The sequence below is a fragment of the Equus caballus genome, chromosome 19 (genome assembly GCF_041296265.1).
Source record: "Equus caballus isolate H_3958 breed thoroughbred chromosome 19, TB-T2T, whole genome shotgun sequence".
In the NCBI taxonomy this organism is placed as follows: Eukaryota; Metazoa; Chordata; class Mammalia; order Perissodactyla; family Equidae; genus Equus; species Equus caballus.
The window spans coordinates 25,249,905-25,271,390 of NC_091702.1; the positions used below are offsets into that span (position 1 = coordinate 25,249,905).

Consider the following 21,486-nt stretch of genomic DNA (forward strand, 5'->3'; position numbering starts at 1 on the left):
ACAGCTAGAATATCCAACTATATACTGGGGGGCTTTGGGGAGAAGAAAAAAAAAAACAGATTGGCAATAGTTGTTAGCTCAGGTGCCAAAAAAAAAAAAATGTTGATAGTGTTTCATTCCTTTTGATTCAATTCAAACATCTTTGATTTTAATGGGCTAATTCATCTTGTTTTCTTTTAGTGTAAAAATTTATATGCTGTATTTTTTCTTGCACCTTGCTTATTGTTCATTGTTTATTATACTTTTCTGTTTTTTTCATATTCTCTGATTTGATGAGTTCATCCAACTTTATTGCATGCACAGTCTTTTAATTCTCTTAAACATTTTTGAGATCTTCTAATAAAAACTATATTGTAGAATTCATGATGACAATAATACTGTTTTACATATGCCTGCTTCAAGGCATTACCATATATTATTTCATTCATCTTATTTATTTAACCTGTACAAGGAAAGTACTATTAGAGAAGTAGCTTTAGATAAAACCTGCCCGGTGCCAGAGTGATGTCTATGGATTCCTTGACAGATGGACATTTCTCCTGCATAAACTTCTTCAGGATTGAGAAGTATTGATGTTTATTTCTCCACTGGGCAATTCCAATTATTGCAATGTCTGTTCTAACAAAAAGTCCAGAGCTGTGTATAGACACTGTCTAGGGCTATTCTAGAACCGTTGCTCCTTAATCCAACCTTATATCCAAAGAACACTCTTTCTGAAGATGAAGCCATTCCATTTTGAACCTTCTGGGCTTAGGCATATTAGGCCCACTGTGATCTCAAACTGAATCCTTACATAAAACAATTGGAACACGAAAGGAGGGGAACAAGGAATCATTTGCTATGCTCTTTCCCGAACAATATAGTCTTTATGTATATTCAGTTTATTTTCCATTTTTCCTATTAGTTTAAAACCAATGTGTCCATTTTCACTATCATAAGCTACATAACAATGGAAAAATGACAACACCTCACTAAGACACAGTTTTCTTAAGTTAAAAAAACAAAAACCAAGCACAAACAAGAAAAATAATAAGAGTAATCTTAAAACTCTCCTGAGATGGCTGTGACAGTTAAACAATATTAGTCAAGAATTTGGGAAAGTCTTTTTAAAAAATATAAAAATAAACAACAAAATAATAAAAATAAATAAAAGTATTAAAAAATAAATTATAATACAGAATAATAGTCTTTTTATATCTCTTTTAAAATTAAAAAACAAATTGGTCAAGTGTGTAATTTATGGTACATGCCTAGTAAACATACATATAGAAGTGGTAAATGATAAAAGTATATGGTACATTCTTGGACCCTTAAATATCTTGAAACAGATATATGAGGTATGTAATCAGCTGTGAACATTAGAAAATATAATAGAATTACAAAAGATTTGAAAGCATGTATTTCTTTAACAATGTAAGCATTTTTTTCTTTGTCTATGAGCAATTCAATTATTGTGTTTCTGAAATAAATTAAGAAAAGCTTATTGAGTCTGATCAGCCCTTGTTTCCAGGGAATTGCAGTTCAATTTCATTTTTAATTAGAATTGAACGTTGTGGATTTCTTAGCACTGGTAAGCAAGATACAGCAATAAAGTATGTACTTAATTTGTATTAAGTTTCTGAAATTTAGTGTAGAGAGTGAGCAATATGTCTCGTTAATATTTAAACATCTCACAATGTTCTGTTGTAGAAGTTTCCATTTATAAAAGCGGCTGTTCTATAACAAATTACTTTCACTTTCAAATAAACCTGTTATCACAACATGAGAAAACTTATTCAATTAAAAGAGAAAACAAAGTAAAGCAATTATTTACTCCCATTCAATGTGCACAATAACTTATAAAGTTTCTAGAAATGCCTAGGAAAGGTAGATATGATGGCTTAAAAATCATATTTGCTGAAATATTATTGCTTGATAAAGTATAAGTGTATTCATATGGGGTGGACATTTTTATATAGGAAACCATTCTCTCTTGAGAGAAGAGAGAATCTTTTTCCATTGTGATGAACTCCAGTGGAAAGAAGCTATGAATCCTAAGATCAGTTATGCTAATATCTTTTTCCTCTTTCAGTTTTTCACACCTGTTTCTGTTTTGTGTCTTGTTTGTTCAATGGGACTCTCATGCTGTTAGCACACTGGAGCTAGTTGAGAGTTGTCCATTTAAAGGTATCTTTTTCTTCATTTCTATGCACTCAGGCATTAAACTCCATGTGGTCTCTGCTCAGCATCTTCTCCCTTAGAAGGGAGAGAAAGGAAGGGGGAAGTTTGCAGTGGAAGCTTCAGTCACCTGGGATACAGTCCATTGAAATAATGCTTTGAACTATACTCCTAGACATCTGTAATGAAAAATGTAGCAGGTTGATTTAACAGTTAATATACTGCTCAAAAGATAACTGAGTCAGAATAGACCTTTGTTACCTTATCTATTTAAAAAATATCTAAAATCTGAATGAATATGTACATATAGGTAAGTTTTTCTTCATCCAAAAGGAAATAGTGATTCTCAAGAAAATCAAAAGCCTTTCTGGGCCAGGGAAGTGAGAACTCTGACTGTGACCTCTGATGGGCTTGTATTGTAGAAAGACCTTGTCAATTTCTGCCTGACAGGATGGCAAAGACAACAAAAGGTGATCTATAAACCACATGGATAAGGGACTGGACTTCGACTCTTGTCTGGCAACTATAAATCTTTCTAATTAGTGACATTAGAAAGGATAATATGGAAATTATTTCTATTTGATTGAATTCTCTGCAAAGATGTATGCATCAGATTTGCTCCCTAATAAAAGAAGCTACAAATAATCCATGTCCCTGTATGCGTAATCCCTTTGTGTGCCCAGGAGTAAGAACATCTCTTAGCTGTTCACGTCTCGTGACTTATCCTATGCCTGGCTAAAATCTCAGGTTCTGTGTAATTAAATAAATTAATTTCAGGAGGGGTTGAGAAATTTTGTCTTGGTGAAGTAGATTGCTTTTTTTTATTAATGGAGAAAAATCAATAATAAGGTAACAAAGACTGTGTTTCCTTGATTGGTAAAGAAAACGTAATAGACATTACCCTAATTTTAAAAGACATAAGCTAATATTTTAAGTAATAGAATTATAAAAAGTTAAAAAGCCTAATGCAGTTTGGGAAAAAAATTTATAACTTGGGAATCTTAGGGTTTTTAATTCATAGTTCCTCCAATCTAACAAACAACATAAAGCAAACAGAGCTTGGTATTAAGTGAAAGACAATGGAAGAGTACCTTTAAGTTATAGGAATATTTACTTTTGGAAATAAACCCATGAAATTTCATCATTTTTATGTCCAGAAACATTTTTTTCAGGATAACTAGGTTTTTATTTTTTCTTGTTTAATACCACTTTCTACCCCAGGCAAATGCAAAGAAGTTACATTCTCTCAGTTATCAACCTGGTTCTCCTTTTCTTAATCCTTATCATTACCACACAAAACAAAACAAAACAATAAAACTTCACACATTATGTAAGATTTTACACTTCTACAAATCCTTCAGACATGTTACCTCCTTTGAATACGCCAGTCATTTTGTGTGAAGATGAGAAAATTGGATTGTATTGCTTTTCAGTGGCGTGCCCAACATCCCTCGCCTAATGGCCGGTCCAGTTCAAGACCTCTTACTCTTAGTGCAGTGCTTTTTCATCTGCCATGTTGCTTGCAAGCCAAGCTACAGAGAAACAATTTGATAAATTAAAATGTATTACTAACAGCTTAAAATATCATATAACACTTGCAAGTAGCGCAAGATTTGAAGTTTTTCTGTGGTGAAATTTTAAAAGTAATTTGATATATGCTTTTTAATCTTGATATGCATTTAATTCCTTCCTATATTCCCTCCATATGCACCCACCTTGGAGAAGAGTTATATGTAAAAATTTCAGTTAAACAAATGCACTGTCAAAACGTGCTTTATGTTTTTAATGTTCAAATGATGATTGATAATGCTGTACATTAAGAAAAATTGAACATCAAATATACATCTAGTCACCAAGGTTTGTTTTCTTTTATGTGCAAGAAAATTAGGAGCTCTGTTTAGCATTTCTGTTATAGAAGCAATTTTGTAGGCAGTAGAAATAGAAATATTGAATATTGATTCTTATGAATACATTGAAATATCAGAAAATTATTTATGTCAATAAACCCAAACAATAGCTAATTTCTAAGATGTCTTTAGAGGTATTTATTTATTATCCATAGTTTTCTCCCCATTCATTATGGCTTTAAATACGCTCTTAGTTAAGAATATTGGTAACATACATTTAAAATTTTAAAAATAGTGAATTTTCAAAGACTAAATGATTGTGAGGAGTTCTATACTTTTTCTATGATCTTGTTTATTGTACTAGAAAATTACATAATCCCAGATATGCAGGCACATAGGTGTGTGAGTTTGTGTTCTCTCTCTCCACTGACTGTCTCTTCCTCTTTCATATACTTACATGTATAAGCACTAAAAGCAGTAAGTTGGTAAATCAGAAGCTTATGTCTTCATGACAACTTCTAAATATGTACAGTGTTAATACTCTTTTCAGTTCCTTTTGTACACGACTGTTTGGTTTAAAAGCAACAGCATGTCTACTGATGGAATGAGAAGCACATGCAGTTGGTAATATCAGCAATATATTTACTAATGACAATTGTATATTTTTTCCCTGATATTAATGTAAGTGATGAAATCGTTTTAAACAAATTGATAAAGACAAATACTCTTTAGTGCTTTCAATTCATGAGCCATCTTGACAGAGGAAGAGACCCCAGGCCACTGTATTTCCTATCCCAGTCTCAAATCCCTCTCCTCGAACATAAAAGGATTTACAATAATACTTTGGTGTCCCCACTCTATCATTGTGTTCTCAGTCTAGACCTGGAGGAACCAATCTATACCACATGGGTGGATCCACCATGGATGGGAAAGATGAGGAGTGGAAAAGTAAAATAAAGCCTTCTCCTCAATATTTTGAAGCTACAGTTGGAAAAATAACATCATATTTTTAAAGACTTTGGGTTTTTTTTTGAAGATTAGGCTACTTCCATGCAGCAAACATTGCAAAGATTGTCAAACCACTTAATATGAATTAAAAAAATGAAAGAAATTTGCAAAATCACACTAATCTTTTTTGTTATTTGGAAGCAATATGGTTTAATGGGAAAAAGACAGGAAAATAAATTATAAGGACACATTTCTCTAGTCTGAAATCTGCTATTGACTACGTATTCTTGATCTAGTCATCCTTATGTCATGGTTACTTCATCTGTGAAATAATAATTCCACAGGCCACAATGAGATATTAGTTTAAAGTAGAATAAAGTTATACGTGAAGATGCTTATAAAATAGGAGGTCTTTCGTTCCTTCTTTCCTTTCTTCCTTCCCTCCTTCCTTCTTTCCCTCCCTCCTTCCTTCCTTCCTTAATTGTAATGATAAAAGTTGAGAATTCTGGGGCTGGCCCAGTGGCACAGCGGTTAAGTTTGCACATTCCGTTTTGGCTGCCCGGGGTTTGCCGGTTCGATCCTGGGTGCAGACAGGGCACTGCTTGGCACGCCATGCTGTGGTAGGCGTCCCATGTATAACGTGGAGGAGGATGGGCACGGATGTTAGTTCAGGGCCCAGTCTTCCTCGGAAAAAAGAGGAAGATTGGCAGCAGTTAGCTCAGGGCTAATCTTCCTCAAAAAAAAAGAAAAAAGAAAAAAGTTGTGGATTCTTTTTAGAACTCCAATGGCAGGCTTAACTTTTCTGGATAACTTCAGATTTTTTATTTACAAAAGCAGAAGGTCATTGCTTCTTATTAATCTCACTGGAATTATTTAAATAACTTTGGATACATCAGGTAAAGCAGTTTGAAATCCAAGTAAAAATGTTCAGTGAAATCAAAAAAGAATGCTGTGATTATGCCTTGGATATACTCAGTCTGATTACAGTGAATATTCCTCACCATAATAGTCTTTTTTTTAAACTAACAAAGGAAGGTGAGTTTATTTCTGAAATACAACAAAGTAAACAGGCGTCTTACAAAAAAACCTTTTTAATGCTATCCTAAGAATACAATACAAAATTAGAGGGCCAAACAACAAATCTATTAATAGGGAAAACAGACTCAAGACGAAAGAATAACATAAAATTTGAGCCCTGAAGTCAAAACATCTGCTTATGAAATGATTGCATATTATGTGTCCAATATTTTTATTTTTCTCGCAGTCCAGAGCTATTTAATTCAAATGAATAAGAATGTACTATGAAATGTTAGATTCATGTTTTTTTAAAGTTTATTTTTATTTTCCTGTTTTGATAGCCATGAATCTTTAAAATCTACACATTCTGTTCTTTTAATACATATTAATCCCCACGACACTATTTTGGAAAAATCCAGATCTTTTTGGCAATCTAAATAAACAGGCGTATAATTCACACAGTATTGATTTCAGTGTCTTCTCAGAAAGCAGATCACGGCAAGAAGCATCTGATATGTTTTATAAATTCACCCTTTAGTCAGTCTATTTGTCTTTGTGAAGGATGGATGTAGAACGGGAAGAAAAGTTGTGCTTTAGTGGAAAGATCGTCAGACTTGAATTTGGAAAACTCTAGTTTGATCCCTGGCATTACCACTTATTAGCTCTGACCTTGGATCAAGCTCTTACCCTTCCTGAATAACACTTTCAGCAACTGTAAATGGGAATTGAAATGACTTATATTAAAATCTCTGAATAAAAATCAACAAATGACTTCTGAAACAGTAGCTGATCCACAGCAGATGTGAAATTAGTACTCGATGACTTGGATTACAGATGACTCCGCAGACCTAGATTCTAATCACAATTATTTTCCCAAATATTTGTATAAAGCTTGGCAGCTATTTATCTTATGTGGATATCTTAGTTTGCTAGGGCTGCCATTACAAAATACCACGGACTGGGTGGCTTAAACAGAAATTTATTTTCTCACAGATCTGGAGGCTGAAAATTTGAGATCAGGGTGTCAACAGGTTTGGTATCCCCTGAGGTGTCTCTTCTTGGCTTGCTGATTGACACCTTCTTCTTGTGTCCTCATATGCCTTTTCTCTGTAGACACGCGTCTCTGATAATCTCTCCCTCTTCTTATAAGGACACTAATTATATTGAGTTAGAGCCCATTCATATGACCTCATTTAACCTTTAAAGGCCTTATTTACAAATGCAGTCACATTCTGAGGTGTGCTGGAGGTTAGGACTTAAACATATGAATCTTAGGGAAACTCAATTCAGCCCATAACAGTTGACCTTAATTTTATCTGTAAAACTAAGATCTTCTTGTTATGTTATATTTGCTCTTGTTTTCCATATGAAGACTCAGAAAACTTTTCTAGCTATGGAGTCCAGAGGAATGGTTCTAGTGTTAGATCAATGTTTTGAAGAAGCTAAATGACAGAAAGACACAAGCCTTCCCCTTTGATTCTTGATGTCAGGTGGTACAGGGATCCCATGCATTGTGACCAGTGAAAATAAAAAGAGCGGGGCTGAAATTCAATGGAGTCAAAATGGTGAGGTGACAACTTAGGAACATCTGTGAGTGGGTTAAAGCCTACCTATGGAATTCAACTGCTTTTCTCTTGCTGGACACTATGAAGAAGTAAATTGTCTAAATGACAATCACAACAGCATCCTCCCTTTGGAATAAAACAGATGTTTTGGTTGAAAAGTAAGAATAGAAGTCAATAAGGAGAGAAGCTAAGTGGCGGGAATCAGGGCCGGGTCCTTTCTCTTTTGCTTTCTTTGGCTTTGGTTTTCTTTGAATATCTGAATACCATGCAGCCAACCAGTGCCCACATGCTGTTTGTCCAAGGTAATGGGAATGTAAATCTATATTGGACGATTTTCAGGTACCAGACTACTATTCCTGAGTGAGTAATTCCCAGGGAGCTTTGAGTTTTGTAAGATCTGTTCAATAAGGCTGCTGTATCCTGCCCATAGATTCATTTATTTCAGAGGTGATTGTTTGGCAACTGATAGAATCAAGCTTTATATACTATTCACAAAGAGAAATGTAGTAATATGGTTCACAGCATGAAATATAGGATCAGCCATCTTGAAGTTGGCCAAAGACATTTTATCTACAAGACCTTGTCAACAATACAAATTTGTGTGTTTAAATCCCAGTGGGCCAATCTCCACATTCTTTATCTGTACTCTTAGGTAACAAAACAAAAATCAAAATGAAATAAACCTATTTTATGTATTTTTACAGAAGTATAAGGAGACAGCATAACATATTTAGTTGAATGTGTTGTTTTTTTTAAAATTTCAGAAACAATCTGGCTTAATACTTATTCTCACTTTTTAGCAGATATTTATAAGATGCCACAACAAAATGTATTGCATAAGTTTTTCAGCCGGTGGGTGTGAAGTGTAGAACTAATAACATTCATGTAATATACTTGTACCCATATACACTATGTTTTTCATTCATTTAATTGTTCATTCATTTGTTGATACATACACCAATTTATTCTTTAACTCAATAATAGAAAAATCATTTGGTGCTAGGCATATATTTAGAGACTGGGGATATAAAATGAAGCTATAAGTTTTCTGTCTTCAAACAGGTCACACTCTAGTGCTGTTATAGTTACCCACGAAATCCTTTTTAATTCCTAGGGATAAAAAGTAAAATAAATTTCATTTTGGGGACTGGGGGCACTAAATGCTTCAAATGATGTCCTTTTTGTTGGTGGAGCCATGACATACCTTGAAGGGTGTTGACTGACTGTGTGTGGAGGCCAAAAACGTCTCAGGATGACTGTGGACTATTTCTTGGTTACTAATCTAGCGGCTGTCTCAGGCACCTCTGTCATGCTGAGATTTTAGCATTCGTGAAAAGTTGGGCAAGGATCGTGTTGGTTCAGCCGGCAGTGGTTCTTTGAGCCAAATAAAAGAGGGTGGGAGGCGTGTGAGTAGGAGGCTTGTTGAAGGATTTCTATTTTCATGGAAACATAATGTGATTTTTTTTTTTTTTTTTTTTGAGAAGGAGGAATCCTTAACTATAGAGGTATTAGTAATTATCACTGACGGGCATTTTGAATAAGCATGCACAGTAAATTTAAGCAATATTTATCTTCTCTCCTAGAAATAAAATCCTAGTTGAAGTACTTATAGGGGTAGAAATATTCCCAATACAAGCAGAATGTTGATAGCTGCATTAAAATAGTATTCATTCAACCCTGCATCATTTATTGCAATTGTCACATTTATACAATATATTTTAGGGTGTAAACACTGTAAAATAGTTTTGAAAGATGCAATTATCACTTCACAGTGTACTATTAAATTAGACTTGAAAAGAAAGAAAGGAATAATTCAATTACTCAGAAGAGTTTTAATGTATAGATTCTAAGTATTTCAGTTTGCCTTATTTCGTCTCTAATAAAAGCTTAATGCAAAATTAAAAATATATGTTGTGAGAAACCACATCAAAACTATTTGAAAACTCTTTCTTAATCACAGAAATTGTGTTATTTTTGGAGAGAATATTCCTAATCAATAGTTTTAAAGCAAATTTTATGTGTGGTAATACATTTAAAAGTAGAATAAATATGTCTCCATAGACATTTTCTAAATCATAAGATTAGACTTCACGGGTTGTTCATTTAGAACAGAAAGGAGGTTTGAAGATAATGTTGTTCACTCCTTGCATTCTAGGAATGGTGAAACCAAGGTTTGAAAAGACTGAGTTGTCCCATAGCTATTTAGTGTCAGGGTTGGTACCAAAATCCAGTACCATCTCCCAGTCTAATGCCTTGTCACTTGTCTTGGTTATGAATTGATTTATTTGCAAGTAACAGAAGCACTCTCAAAGAAAGGAAGGAAAATCTCACCCAGTCCAAGTGAAAGGAGCACAGCTGGACATGGAGTCTATGCATGGTTATTCCCTCTCTTGCCTGCTCTCATCTATGTTTTCTCTGAATTCTTACTCCTTTTTATCACTCGTTTCCTTGGCACAGCTCGTAGTTTCTATGCCCTAAAAACTAGTTTGCACATGTGAGGGAATTGATTCTGAACGGAGAAGCCACTTGCTCATATGGCACTTTTTGTGAATTAGGAAATGTTGCATCTGCCCCACCATATTTATGTATGGTGTAATTACTAAGAACAGAGTGGAATCTTTATATTAAATGTGTCTCAAAGGAGGTAATCAGGGGCTACTTTCAAAATGTTTAAGGACAGAAACAGAGCAGAAACTAAGCATTCAGAAGGAGGCCACTTGGTTCTGATAGTCCATCAGTTGCTTTATCTGGGAGGTCTGGCCGGGACATCCAGGGGTATAGTGGGGGCCTTCAGGAGGGTCAGGACAGTGCCTATTTGCCAAACAATGTGAAAGCATTTCAACGTTTTAGCAATTGGTATGGCAGGCTCAGCCCTGGAGGAAATATATCAAAATGCTCCAGTGACTTCTACTCTAGGGAAGGACATAACAGTGGCTTGAACAGCTCTCCTTTTACAGCAGAACTTTGTTGGTGGTAGACCCTTATCTCATGAAAGTGGCAACTCCAGATCTTCTTGAACAACTGAAAAAAGAAAGAGGGAGAAATTCCATATGCAGGCAGCTGGAAATCAAATATAGACGTTGTAGGAATGCTGCTTGAGTATTGTTGACAAAGGCAAAACGGGAAAAGGCCAGTAGAATAACTCTGACTGGGCTTGAAAGTTGGAAAATCTGAAAAGTCTGCTTATTTTAAAAGAAAAAAACTCAGAAAAACAGAGACATTTTATCTTAGTCACATTCATGAAATGGCAGTATATGAACTTTTAATGCATATGATAATATTTTTAATAGTTTGTTCCCTTCTTTTAGCTTTCGTTATTGGAAAAGGCTGGATTTGGAGGTGTTCTTCTGTATATTGATCCTTGTGATTTACCAAAGACTACTAATCTTAGCTATGATACCTTCATGGTATCACTGAATCCAGGAGGAGACCCTTCTACGCCTGGTTATCCAAGTGTTGGTAAGTTTGTTGTTAATCTTTATTATTGTTATAAACATTACAAGGTGGCAGTTTATAAGTACGTGTACCAAAGTTAATCAAAGAATAGTAAAGTCGAAGAATTCTTACCACTCCTTATTTTAAAAGTGAATTTTTTTTTATAATTTAAAAGTGATTTTTTTATCTTAAAATTTTAGACTACCCATTTGTTGGAATAAAACATTTTAAAAAGTCTATAATATATTTTTGTCTCAATAAATAGCAGTATTGTGAACAGAGAGAAACCATATTTTATGTGTTATTATTGATTGATAAGATAAATTAACACCATGTGAGATGGGCTCTCCATGTAGGTGTAAAGCATGTACAAATACCTAGAAGCATGAAATGTCTGCTGCTTTGGGGGAGCTGTAATAACTTTAAGTCCAGAATCTAAGGGTTCACGTGGTCAAGTTAGGTGACTAAAATAGTGGGAAATGATGCTGGATAAGAAGAGAGTTAATATGATCAAATTGTCCGGCTCCCTAAAAGAAGGGATCTCATTGGTTTGGCCAGCCACTGGCAGAACAGAGATAGCCATTTTTGCGTCAGACATCTTTCTCTTTCCCAGTAAGCTGTGTTCATGATAGAGGGGCCCATGTGGCAGAGAGAAGACAACTACGATTTGGCAGGGGCTCACTGCATCATTGAATTTCTGTACAATGTGTCATTGACAAATATTCTGTTTACATAGATTTGGCTGAAGAAAAAGCTCTTTGGACCCTCTTCCAGGGTGATACTAACCATTAACCATGACACTTCAGTCAGTAATTAAACTACAAAACAATTCATGTAATTATCCATGTTTTCTGGCAATATTTTTCCTTGCTTTGTACAAAATATCACAAAAGACTTTACTAGTTATTTTACTCAAGTCCAGCTGTCCTTTATATACTAACTTTACGAATCAATTAAACTTTTCCAAGAAGGAATTAAATTGAGTCAAATATGAGTTATAACTTTTGAATTTTATTGGGTCTACTGTTTACTGCTTTGTCTTTTAAAGTACCCCTTTAATAACTGATGTAAGAATTTTCTCTGGTATCTCATTTATTTGTGCTTTGTGTAGTCCACTGTCTCATTATTATAATTTTGAAATTAAAATTAGTAGGTGTCCATCTACAATTCACCTCATCACCAAAATATCAGTCCAGCTCTCTCATTTGCAAATGCTCTGACTCGGATTGTAAGGCTTCAGCTTCAGGAGGTTGCATGTGGTAGTTAATTCTTTGTGGCAAATCAATGCTACTGAAAAGCAGGTACTGTATGAACACTCTGCTTAAGTTGGTAAGTTGCCCAGTTGGCAACATCTACTCTTAAGTTTTTTTGGCTCAGGTCATTTCATAAATGTAGAATTCAGTCATACCTAGCAAAATGTTAACCAGAGTCTTGAGCAGTTTCAGAATGCTGTTTTGTCTTTTCTTTTTTTATTTTGGAATAATTTCAACACACACAAAAATTGCAAATATATAGAGAATCTGTATACCTTTATATCAGAATCTTTTAATATCAACATCTTACATAACATAGTATAATTATCAAAGCCATAAAATTAACATTGATACAATGCCATGAATTAGTTACAGACTTTATTCAAATTTCCCCAATTTTCTACTTTTTTTTTCTTGGTCCAGCATCAAAAACAGAGTTCCATACTGCATTTAGTTGCCTTGTCTCCTTAATCCTGTCTAATATAGAAGAATTCCTCAGTGTTTCTTTTATTGTTTTGACTTTTTTTTTTTTGAGGAAGATTAGCCCTGAGCTAACTACTGCCAGTCCTCCTCTTTTTTGCTGAGGAAGCCTGGCCCTGAGCTAACATCCGTGCCCATCTTCCTCTACTTTATATGTGGGATGCCTACCACAGCATGGCGTGTCATGTGGTGCCATGTTTGCACCCAGGATCCGAACCAGCGAATCGTGGGCCGCTGAGAAGCGGAACATGAGAACTTAACAGCTGTGCCACTGGGCTGGCCCAGCTTTGACATTTAAAAATTACTGAAAGTTTATTTTGTAGGATGTTCCTCAATTGAGCTCATCCAATATTTTCTCATGATTACATTTTTGGCAGGAATACTGCAGAAGAGCTGTTGTATCCTTCTCAGTGCATTATATGAGGGGTACATATTGTAGATACGTCTCATTTCTCATGGTGCTATCTTTGATCCCTTGGTTATGGTTGTGTCTGTCAGTTTTCTCCACTATAAAGGTACTGGTTTTTTCCTTTGCAATTAATGAATATCTTGTAGAGATATACTATGAGACTATATAAACATCCTCCTTCTTATCATACTTTTCCCCATATATTTTAGCATCCATCAATGATTCTTGTCTCTTACAATTATTGCTGTGGTATTTGCCAAATGATGATGTTTTTCATTTACATCATTCCTTTAGAAGACTTTTTAAAGAAGCATTTTTATGATATTGATACTGAGCCTCTTAACCTCAGGTTCATGCCACATGTGCAATAAGCCAATCACTAAGACATCAGTGCTTGGAGATGGAGAAAATTTTATTCAAACTGGCAAAAATAAGGAGGCAGGAGGCTAGGTTCTCTCAAATCCACCTTAACAAAAGAAGAGAGTAGGGGATTTTACAGAGTTAAGGGGCTTGGGAAGAGGAGTTTCAGAGAAACAAAGGGGAAATCTGTGTTCTTTTCACTCCAGATATGCCCTTGGGCAATCTGTCTTCTGGGCATCAATGGCAGCTGGGGGCTGGTCATCTAGTGATCCTAACTTCCTTGAAGGCATTCATTTTCTTCTGCAAAACCAACTTGTAAATATTTGTGACCCTTGAGTCACCCTTCAGGTTAAACAAAAAAAACAGCAAATTAACAAGATTAACTTCTTTTCATCTGTATCTGTGTTGGGAAAAAGGTAGAAGGTTGATCATGTTCTTATTGAATATTTAAAGTAACCCTCAGGTACTAAGCTTTAATATGAATAATCGTACTTGCTGCCTACATTCTCAAACAAAGATGAAATGACTAACCATTTTGGGCAAAAATTTGTCAGACTTCTTAGATTCAATGACAAAATACCAGTGCAGTAAGTGGCATTATTTACTATATTACTCATGTACTTATCGAGGACTTATATGAAAAATTCCTTTAAAATATAATGCTGGAGTGGGGCATAGGGAGAGGATCTTTTTTTACGTATGAATCTCTATACAATACACAGAAAAGGAAAAGCTACAACCCATTGTATTTCTTTTTTTGCCCTGGTTGATAAGAAGCTCGGATTAACTACAGTGATTTATACCCCTGGTCTCTGATTCATTTATCCCTCTTTCCTAAAATTATCTCAAAATCTCTGTGTCTTATGGTTTCATTTACATTTTTTTTTATAAATAATGCAGCCCTCCTCGATTTTTGAGGGGAGAGAGAGCAGGAGAAGGCAGGTTGTGAATTGGAAATAAAAACTACAAATAATAATTTATTTATAGTGAACAACAATATCTTACTTAATGCCCTAAAATACTGTCAGTTAAATGATTATTAGAGGAATTAATATAAAACTGCCTCTTTTAGGAACTCCGTTTCATTAACTAATCTATGAATGATTAAGTTCTTAGGAAGTAGCTTAGAATAACAAAAATCAAAGAAGGTGTTTTTTAGTATATATATATTTTTTTGCTGAAGAAAATTTGCCCTGAGCTAACATCTATTGCCAACCTTCCCCTTTTTGCTTGAGGAAGATTCACCCTGAGCTAACATCTATGCCAGTCTTCCTCTATTGTATATGTGGGTCACTGCCAGAAGATGGCCATAAATGAGTGGTGTAGGTACACGGCCCAGACCCAAACCTGAGTGACCAAAGTGGAGCATGCTGAACTTAATCACTAGACCTTGGGCCAGCCCCAATTTTTTTTTTTTTTAATATATACAAAATAAAAGAATAGCATAATGAACCCTCCGTATGCCTAAACCAGTTTAATCAACTAGTTACATTCTGCCAGTTTTTGGTCTGTACATCCCCTCACAGTCCACAGCACTGCTTATTTTCTTTTTAATTTTTTTTGTCTTTTGAGGAAGATTAGATCTGAGCTATCATCCACCCCCAATCCTCTTCTTTTTGCTGAGGAAGATTGGCCCTCAGCTAACATCCGTGCCCATCTTTCTCTACTTTATGTGTGGGATGCCTGCCACAGCATGGCTTGATAAGTGGTACGTAGGTCTCTGCTGGGGAACCACACTGGCAAACTCCAGGCCGCTGAAACAGAGTGTGCGAACTTAACTGCTATGCCACTAGGCCAGCCCAGCACCACTTATTTTTCCAGACAAAATTTACGTAAATTGAAATGCACAAATCTTAACTGACAAAAAGTTACACCCATGTAATCTCCATGCCCATTTAGCTATAAAACATTTCCATCACCTCCACAATTTCTCTGAGTTGGTTCAGTCATTCCCCATCACCAGCTCTAGCTAACCACCAGTCTCACTTTTTTCACAGTACAATATTGTAGAACTTCATAAAAATGGAAATGTGAAGTATTTATTCTATTGTTTGCAGGTTCTTTTGCTCAGAATAATGTCTATGATATTTTTTCAAGGTTGCAGGTATCAGTAGTTTGTTCCCTTTTATTGTTCGGAAGTATACCACAATTTTTGTATTGATTCAAGTAGGTGTTTTTTAAAACAAGAATGTCAATGCACTCTTTCACAGTACATGATCCACATGGATTGTCCAAATAAGGCACAGGAACTTTCTATAAGGTAGTTCTGCTGTGTAAGTCTCATTGCATATCCAAATACTAGTTCTTGATTATTATAGAATCAGAGAAAATAGTAAAAAAAATTTAAATAATATTTGCCCCTACAACATAGAAAATAATTTTTTATCATTCTTTTAACAAGAACAAGCCTTTAGATTCATTTAGCTTGTTAATTAAGCAAAGGAAGGATTATACTAAGATATATCTCACAGGATTGTCAGTGAGGAGATGCACAGTGATGAGCTCCACCTCAGACTTCAATAGGAACTCTGAGGGGAGGGGCCCAACTATCTGTGGTCAAATAAATGTTCCAGGTGATTCTGATACAACTCAATTTTGAGAACCACTGAGCTAGAGAAGCTTTACTATTCATCTACCACATCTTATTTGGACCACCAGGGCTACTGACCTAAACTTTGTGACCTCATGGTACTGTGCTTTTAGCATCTTATAGTGCTGCCTTTCATATTTGCTGCCTCCACATCCATCAGGGCTGAGGAACATATGTGTTCTGGATCCTCAACCCAATTTTTGTACTCAATAGGCTTTCAGTGAATATTTATTCACTGAATAACTTGTTCTCTTAACATGACTGCTTGTCTGACCATTCTGATCCTGGGCTATACCCTGATTTTAATTAACCTAATTAAAACTTCTTTAAGAAAATTGTATAAACACTTACTCACATAGTGCTTCTTAAATGCTTCTGTCAACTCTGTCTCATCTCTTCTACCACTCAAAATAGCAGAAATTCCACTGATTCAAGAAGTTTTAAAATGTAATTTAAGATATTAGGATATCAGATGTCTAATCTATTCTCTTAACTCCTTTGATAGTTTATCAAATATCAAAGATGAAATATTCAAAATATTAGACTCTATTGTAACTGCTTCCACCAACTTGCTACAAGTGTTTTAACTACATTAAACTATGGTCCAAGCAAACTTCATTCCCTAGATAATTTAGATAATTATGCACCACTTATCAAGCCATGCTGTGGCAGGCGTCCCACACATAAAGTAGAGGAAGATAGGCATGGATGTTAGCTCAGGGCCAATCTTCCTCAGCAAAAAGAAGAGGATTGGGGGTGGATGATTAGATAATTAGATTGGGGGTAGATAATTAGATAATTTAGGGTTCATATAGCACAATTCTGTTCTCCGCCTTGAAGCACAAGAAACTTGATCACATCGGCAAGGGACTCAGGTAAGTGGGGTATAAGAACTGACATTTACAGTAACTGGTCAAAATGATGACACCAGTGATCAGTTACAATCAAAAATGTAATTGGCTTAAAATCGTTAGTTGGTTACATAGCGTAAGGCTCAAAACAAAGAGGGAATCAAAAAAGCTATAAGGTGAGCATAAAAATAGGGAAGTGAGGGGCCAGCGTGGTGGTGCGGTGGTTAAGTTCACACATTCTGCTTCGGTGGCCCAGGGTTGCTGGTTCACATCCCAGGTGTGGACCTACGTGATGCTTGTCAAGCCATGCTGTGGAGGGTGTCCCACATATAAAGTAGAGGAAGATGGGCATGGATGTTACCTCAGGGCTAATCTTCTTGAAAAAAAACAAAAAAGGGAAGTGAGAAATGGATATTTTTAAAGAGTATTTCATTTCGTCCATGTTGAAATGTGGAAAAGAAAATCCCACCCCAATTTCTAAGCATCAAGTTTGTCTGACATCTGAAAATCTAGAAATAGTATTAGGATTTAGAAATCCTTTTTATTTCCATATACCTTCTTTAATAATTTATCTTCTGAAATCTCTGTACGCTACAGAGTTGATCTTAATTTTAGTACCATCTCCTGGCTAATCTATGGACTACGAATTAATTGAAACCCGAGATATTTCTTTTCTCTTGACGTAGAGTTAATTCTCCTTATACCCTGTTACCTGACATCCATCCTGATTTAAAGCTTTGTGTCTATGTTCCTCTCTATCGGTTGTAATCCTGTTGCTTTTTTTCTATGTTTTAAATTCTGGAGAAGAAACTCCTTTCAGTGGTTTTACTCTATTCAATTGTCTCAAACGACACAGTTTATTTAATATTCCCAGTGTTACAATTCAGTGGATCTGTGTTTACCTACTGTCTGTTCAGCATCACCTCTGCCAACCAAAACCATTCAAAGAACAAAGAATATCACTGTAATTTGTGACAAGTCTTCACCAGGTGTCCTTGGTCCAGTTACCTGGACAAATGTTGAAAGACTGACTTGAGTTGGCACTAAATCAACTGAGACAATGTTGAACTGTTCCCCGACTAGAAGAGCAGAAAATATAAATATGTGCCTAGTTGTCAAAGCAAAGTGTTAGATATTCACAGCATGAAATGCCTTGTCACTTGTTCGGGAAAAAATAAAAAGTGTCTGTGTTCTTACTATTTTACTGTAAATGGTGGTTCTTGTATGTGTCCTGAAGGCTCCCTATTTACATGAAATATTGTTCAACTTGATTCTTAGAACCAAATAGTGGCTCATTGGTAAGCCGTGTGAATTTCTTCAGAAAGTTTAATTTCCAACATATTGAAAAGGTAGATCATGTAAATTCAAACTGTTCCTTTCAAAAATCTAAATTTTGTTTTTAAAAATAGTTTTGATAACATAAGTTTTCTTGGTCCCAAACAGGGAACTTTCCAATTGATTTTTGAAATGTCTAAGATTATAACCTTCAGAGAACATTTTGGAGTGGTTATTATTCACAGAAAATCAGTGTGCCATATAGTACATTAGTCACTCAGAATGTTCTTTACTTAATATTTATTGTGCTAGGAGCTCTCTATTTTAAATAAATACTCTATCAATAGAGGCAATCAGTTTTTTTTGTTTATGAATCAAAGTTTTCACAAAAATCTATGGTGATTCTAAAAGGATGATAAAATCCACTGCTTTAAGAAAAACAATTTATCAGTAAATTTCCATCACAATGAATATAAGAAGTGAATTGAAACAACAGTAGAATTAGTATTACATTTTTATAGCACTTCTTAATCCTTATCTTGTTAGATCTTTCAACTGGACAGCTTTTACTAGCCCCACTTCTAGATAAGTAAGCTGATCCTTAGAGAAACTGAGGCTTAATCAAAGTGACTTGACTAACATGACTAGCTTCAAATCCAAGGTTGTCTCAGTACTAACCTCATGGAGATTTCACTAGTATTATTTTGCATCCACTGTGCAACTTAGGCTAATTGGATTTATAAAGATAAGAATTACAATTTCGTGTGGTATCAGACAAATGATTCAAATTTAATGCTGAACAAAGTTTAGCTTTAGTTTTGTTTGTTTTTCCCCTACATTCAACATACGCTTGAAAGTGTCAACCTACAAAAACAGAAACCAGTTTAAGAGGCACAGATTCAGTTAGAAACTTAAATGGCGTCCCATTATGGAATAAAAGTCAGGGGCTTTTAAAGGCAAAGAAGAGAAGTTATATTACAAAGAATTTTAATTGGAGTTTGGAGGCAGAAGCTAGTCTTGGCGAAATATTGATTAACTATTGACTACATCTTCAGAAAGTCCACAATCCTCAGTCTTTGTGACCAGGATGTCCATTCTCCTGCTGACTTCTCAAACAATTGCTTATAAAGCAATTGCCATTTTGGCCCAGTCCAAGGTTCAAGATAGCAAAGCACTTTCTCTGGAAAGACGGCTCCCACTCCATTTTAAAATCATTTCACAAGTCAATTTTGACAAGGGTAATGTGGAAGGTGAAATATAACATATAGTGATAAAATTATAAAGCTTGCCTACAGGTTTAGACTGTATCAATATGACCTCAGAACAAATTTAGACTGAATCGTCTGCAATTGCAATGCTCTTCCACAGTACAGTTTTGTACTCTTAGCTACAAAAATGGAAATTGTGTATTATAAAATAAATTGAACAATTAGTGAACTAACCAAAGAATGTGAGGAAATTCAACAACAACAAAAGACTCTGAATTTTATTTTTTCAGCCGTAAAATTATTTTAGTGGAATATATTCAAAACCTGTCATTTCCCTAATGTTATTAACCTTTTTATTTAATAGCTTTTGTGTGTGTGTGTGTATGTGTGTGTGTGTGTGTGTGTGTGTGTGTGAGGAAGTTTGGCCCTGAGCTAACATCTGTGTCAATCTTCCTCTATTTTGTATGTGGGACACCTCCACAGCATGGCTTGATGAGCAGTGTGTAGGTTCACACCTAGGATCTGAACCTATGAGCCCCAGGCCACAGAGGAAGAGCACATGAACTTAACCACTATGCCATGGGGCTGGCCCTATTTAATAGTTTTAAACTGTGTAAAATATGGTCATCAGTTTATCTTTCTCAAAGATTCAAATTGTTGTAACAATCATGAGTACAATCCCCCCTTTCAAGGAACTAGGCAGTAGCTGAGCAGAAATGTCAGCTGAAATAGCATAAAAGAACAGGAATAAGCCTAAGAAATAATAAATCATGGTGATCAACACAATTAATTTCACTTTTCCCAGCCACGTTTCATGCTTTCTTATGTGCTATGGTCAGAACCTATAAACTACAATGTTAGGAGATTTTGCTGTTGACAAACTAAAGCTTTCTTAGAGAAAATATCAATAATAGAACTAATGTCAGATATGAACTTATAAAAGTCAGTATAGTCTGTTTTTACATTCACTACCAAATGATAAAGGCAACATAGAAATAGTAGCAATCTCTTTTTCTATGAGCACTCTTTGTTATGAAAAATGAATTTTCAATATATAGCAAATTATAGTGCAGAAGTACAGACAGCATTCTCAAAGTCTTATATATTGCCTCAGTATTTTAAGAAGTTGATTTCTAAATCAACAATCATAAATAGTCAACTCAAAAATATCCTTTATTGATGTCTTTCAGAAAGTAGGACATGATTTTCCAAATGTTAAACTTTTGTTTTCTAGTTAGTGGCAATGGATAATCTATATTATGCCAAACCAATCTGAAAATTAGTACTTAGTTATATAGTGGCTACAGAAAAATTTTCTATATCCATGTTAAATGTGATGCTCTATTCATCACTTAATTCTCCCCAAATAGGTCAAGGTAGTTAAGGTTCTCATGAACTCCTTTTTATCTTTTTTCCCCAGCGTTGTTGAGGTGTAATTGACAAATAAAATTGTGATATATTTAAAGTGTACAATGTGATGATTTGATATATGTATAAATTGTGAAGAATTCCCACCACTGAGTTAATTAGTACATCAATCACCTCACATATTTATCTTTTGTTATTTGGTAAGAACACTTAAGTTCTACTCTCACGGCAAATTTCAATTATATAATACAGTATTATCAACTGTAGTCCCCATGTTATACATGAGATCCTTAGACCTTATTCTTCTTATAAATGAAAGTTTGTACCCCTTTGCCAGCCTTTCCCTGTTTCGGCCACACCCTAGCCCCTGCCAACTACTATTCTCCTCTGTTTCTATGAGAGTGACTTTTTTTTTCTAGATTCCACATATGTGATACTATGCATTATTTGTCTGTCTCTGTCTGTCTTATTTCACTTAGCATAATGACTTTTGGTTCATCCATGCCATTGCAAGTGGCAGGATTTCCTTTAATTTTTAAGGCTGAATAATAGCCATTGTATATGTATACCACATTGTCTTTATCCATTCATCTGTCCACTGACAGGTAGGTGGTTTTTATACTTTGGCTGTTTTGAATAATGTTGCAAGGAACATTGCAGTAAAGATGTCTTCTTGAGATAATGATTTTGTTGCTTTTTAATATGTATATAGAAGTGGGATTG

The 21,486-nt window shown here is 35.0% G+C and overlaps 1 protein-coding gene across 11 annotated transcripts in view; it reads left to right on the forward strand.

The window, feature by feature from the left end:
• NAALADL2 (N-acetylated alpha-linked acidic dipeptidase like 2) overlaps positions 1-21,486 on the forward strand; it is a 1,279,597-nt gene that overhangs the window by 804,344 nt on the left and 453,767 nt on the right. For all 11 annotated transcript variants that reach the window (XM_070242641.1, XM_070242639.1, XM_070242642.1 and 8 more), the window contains one exon: positions 10,843-10,993. In XM_070242641.1, coding sequence (XP_070098742.1) covers positions 10,843-10,993 — 151 coding nt within the window. The remainder of the gene's footprint in view (positions 1-10,842; positions 10,994-21,486) is intronic.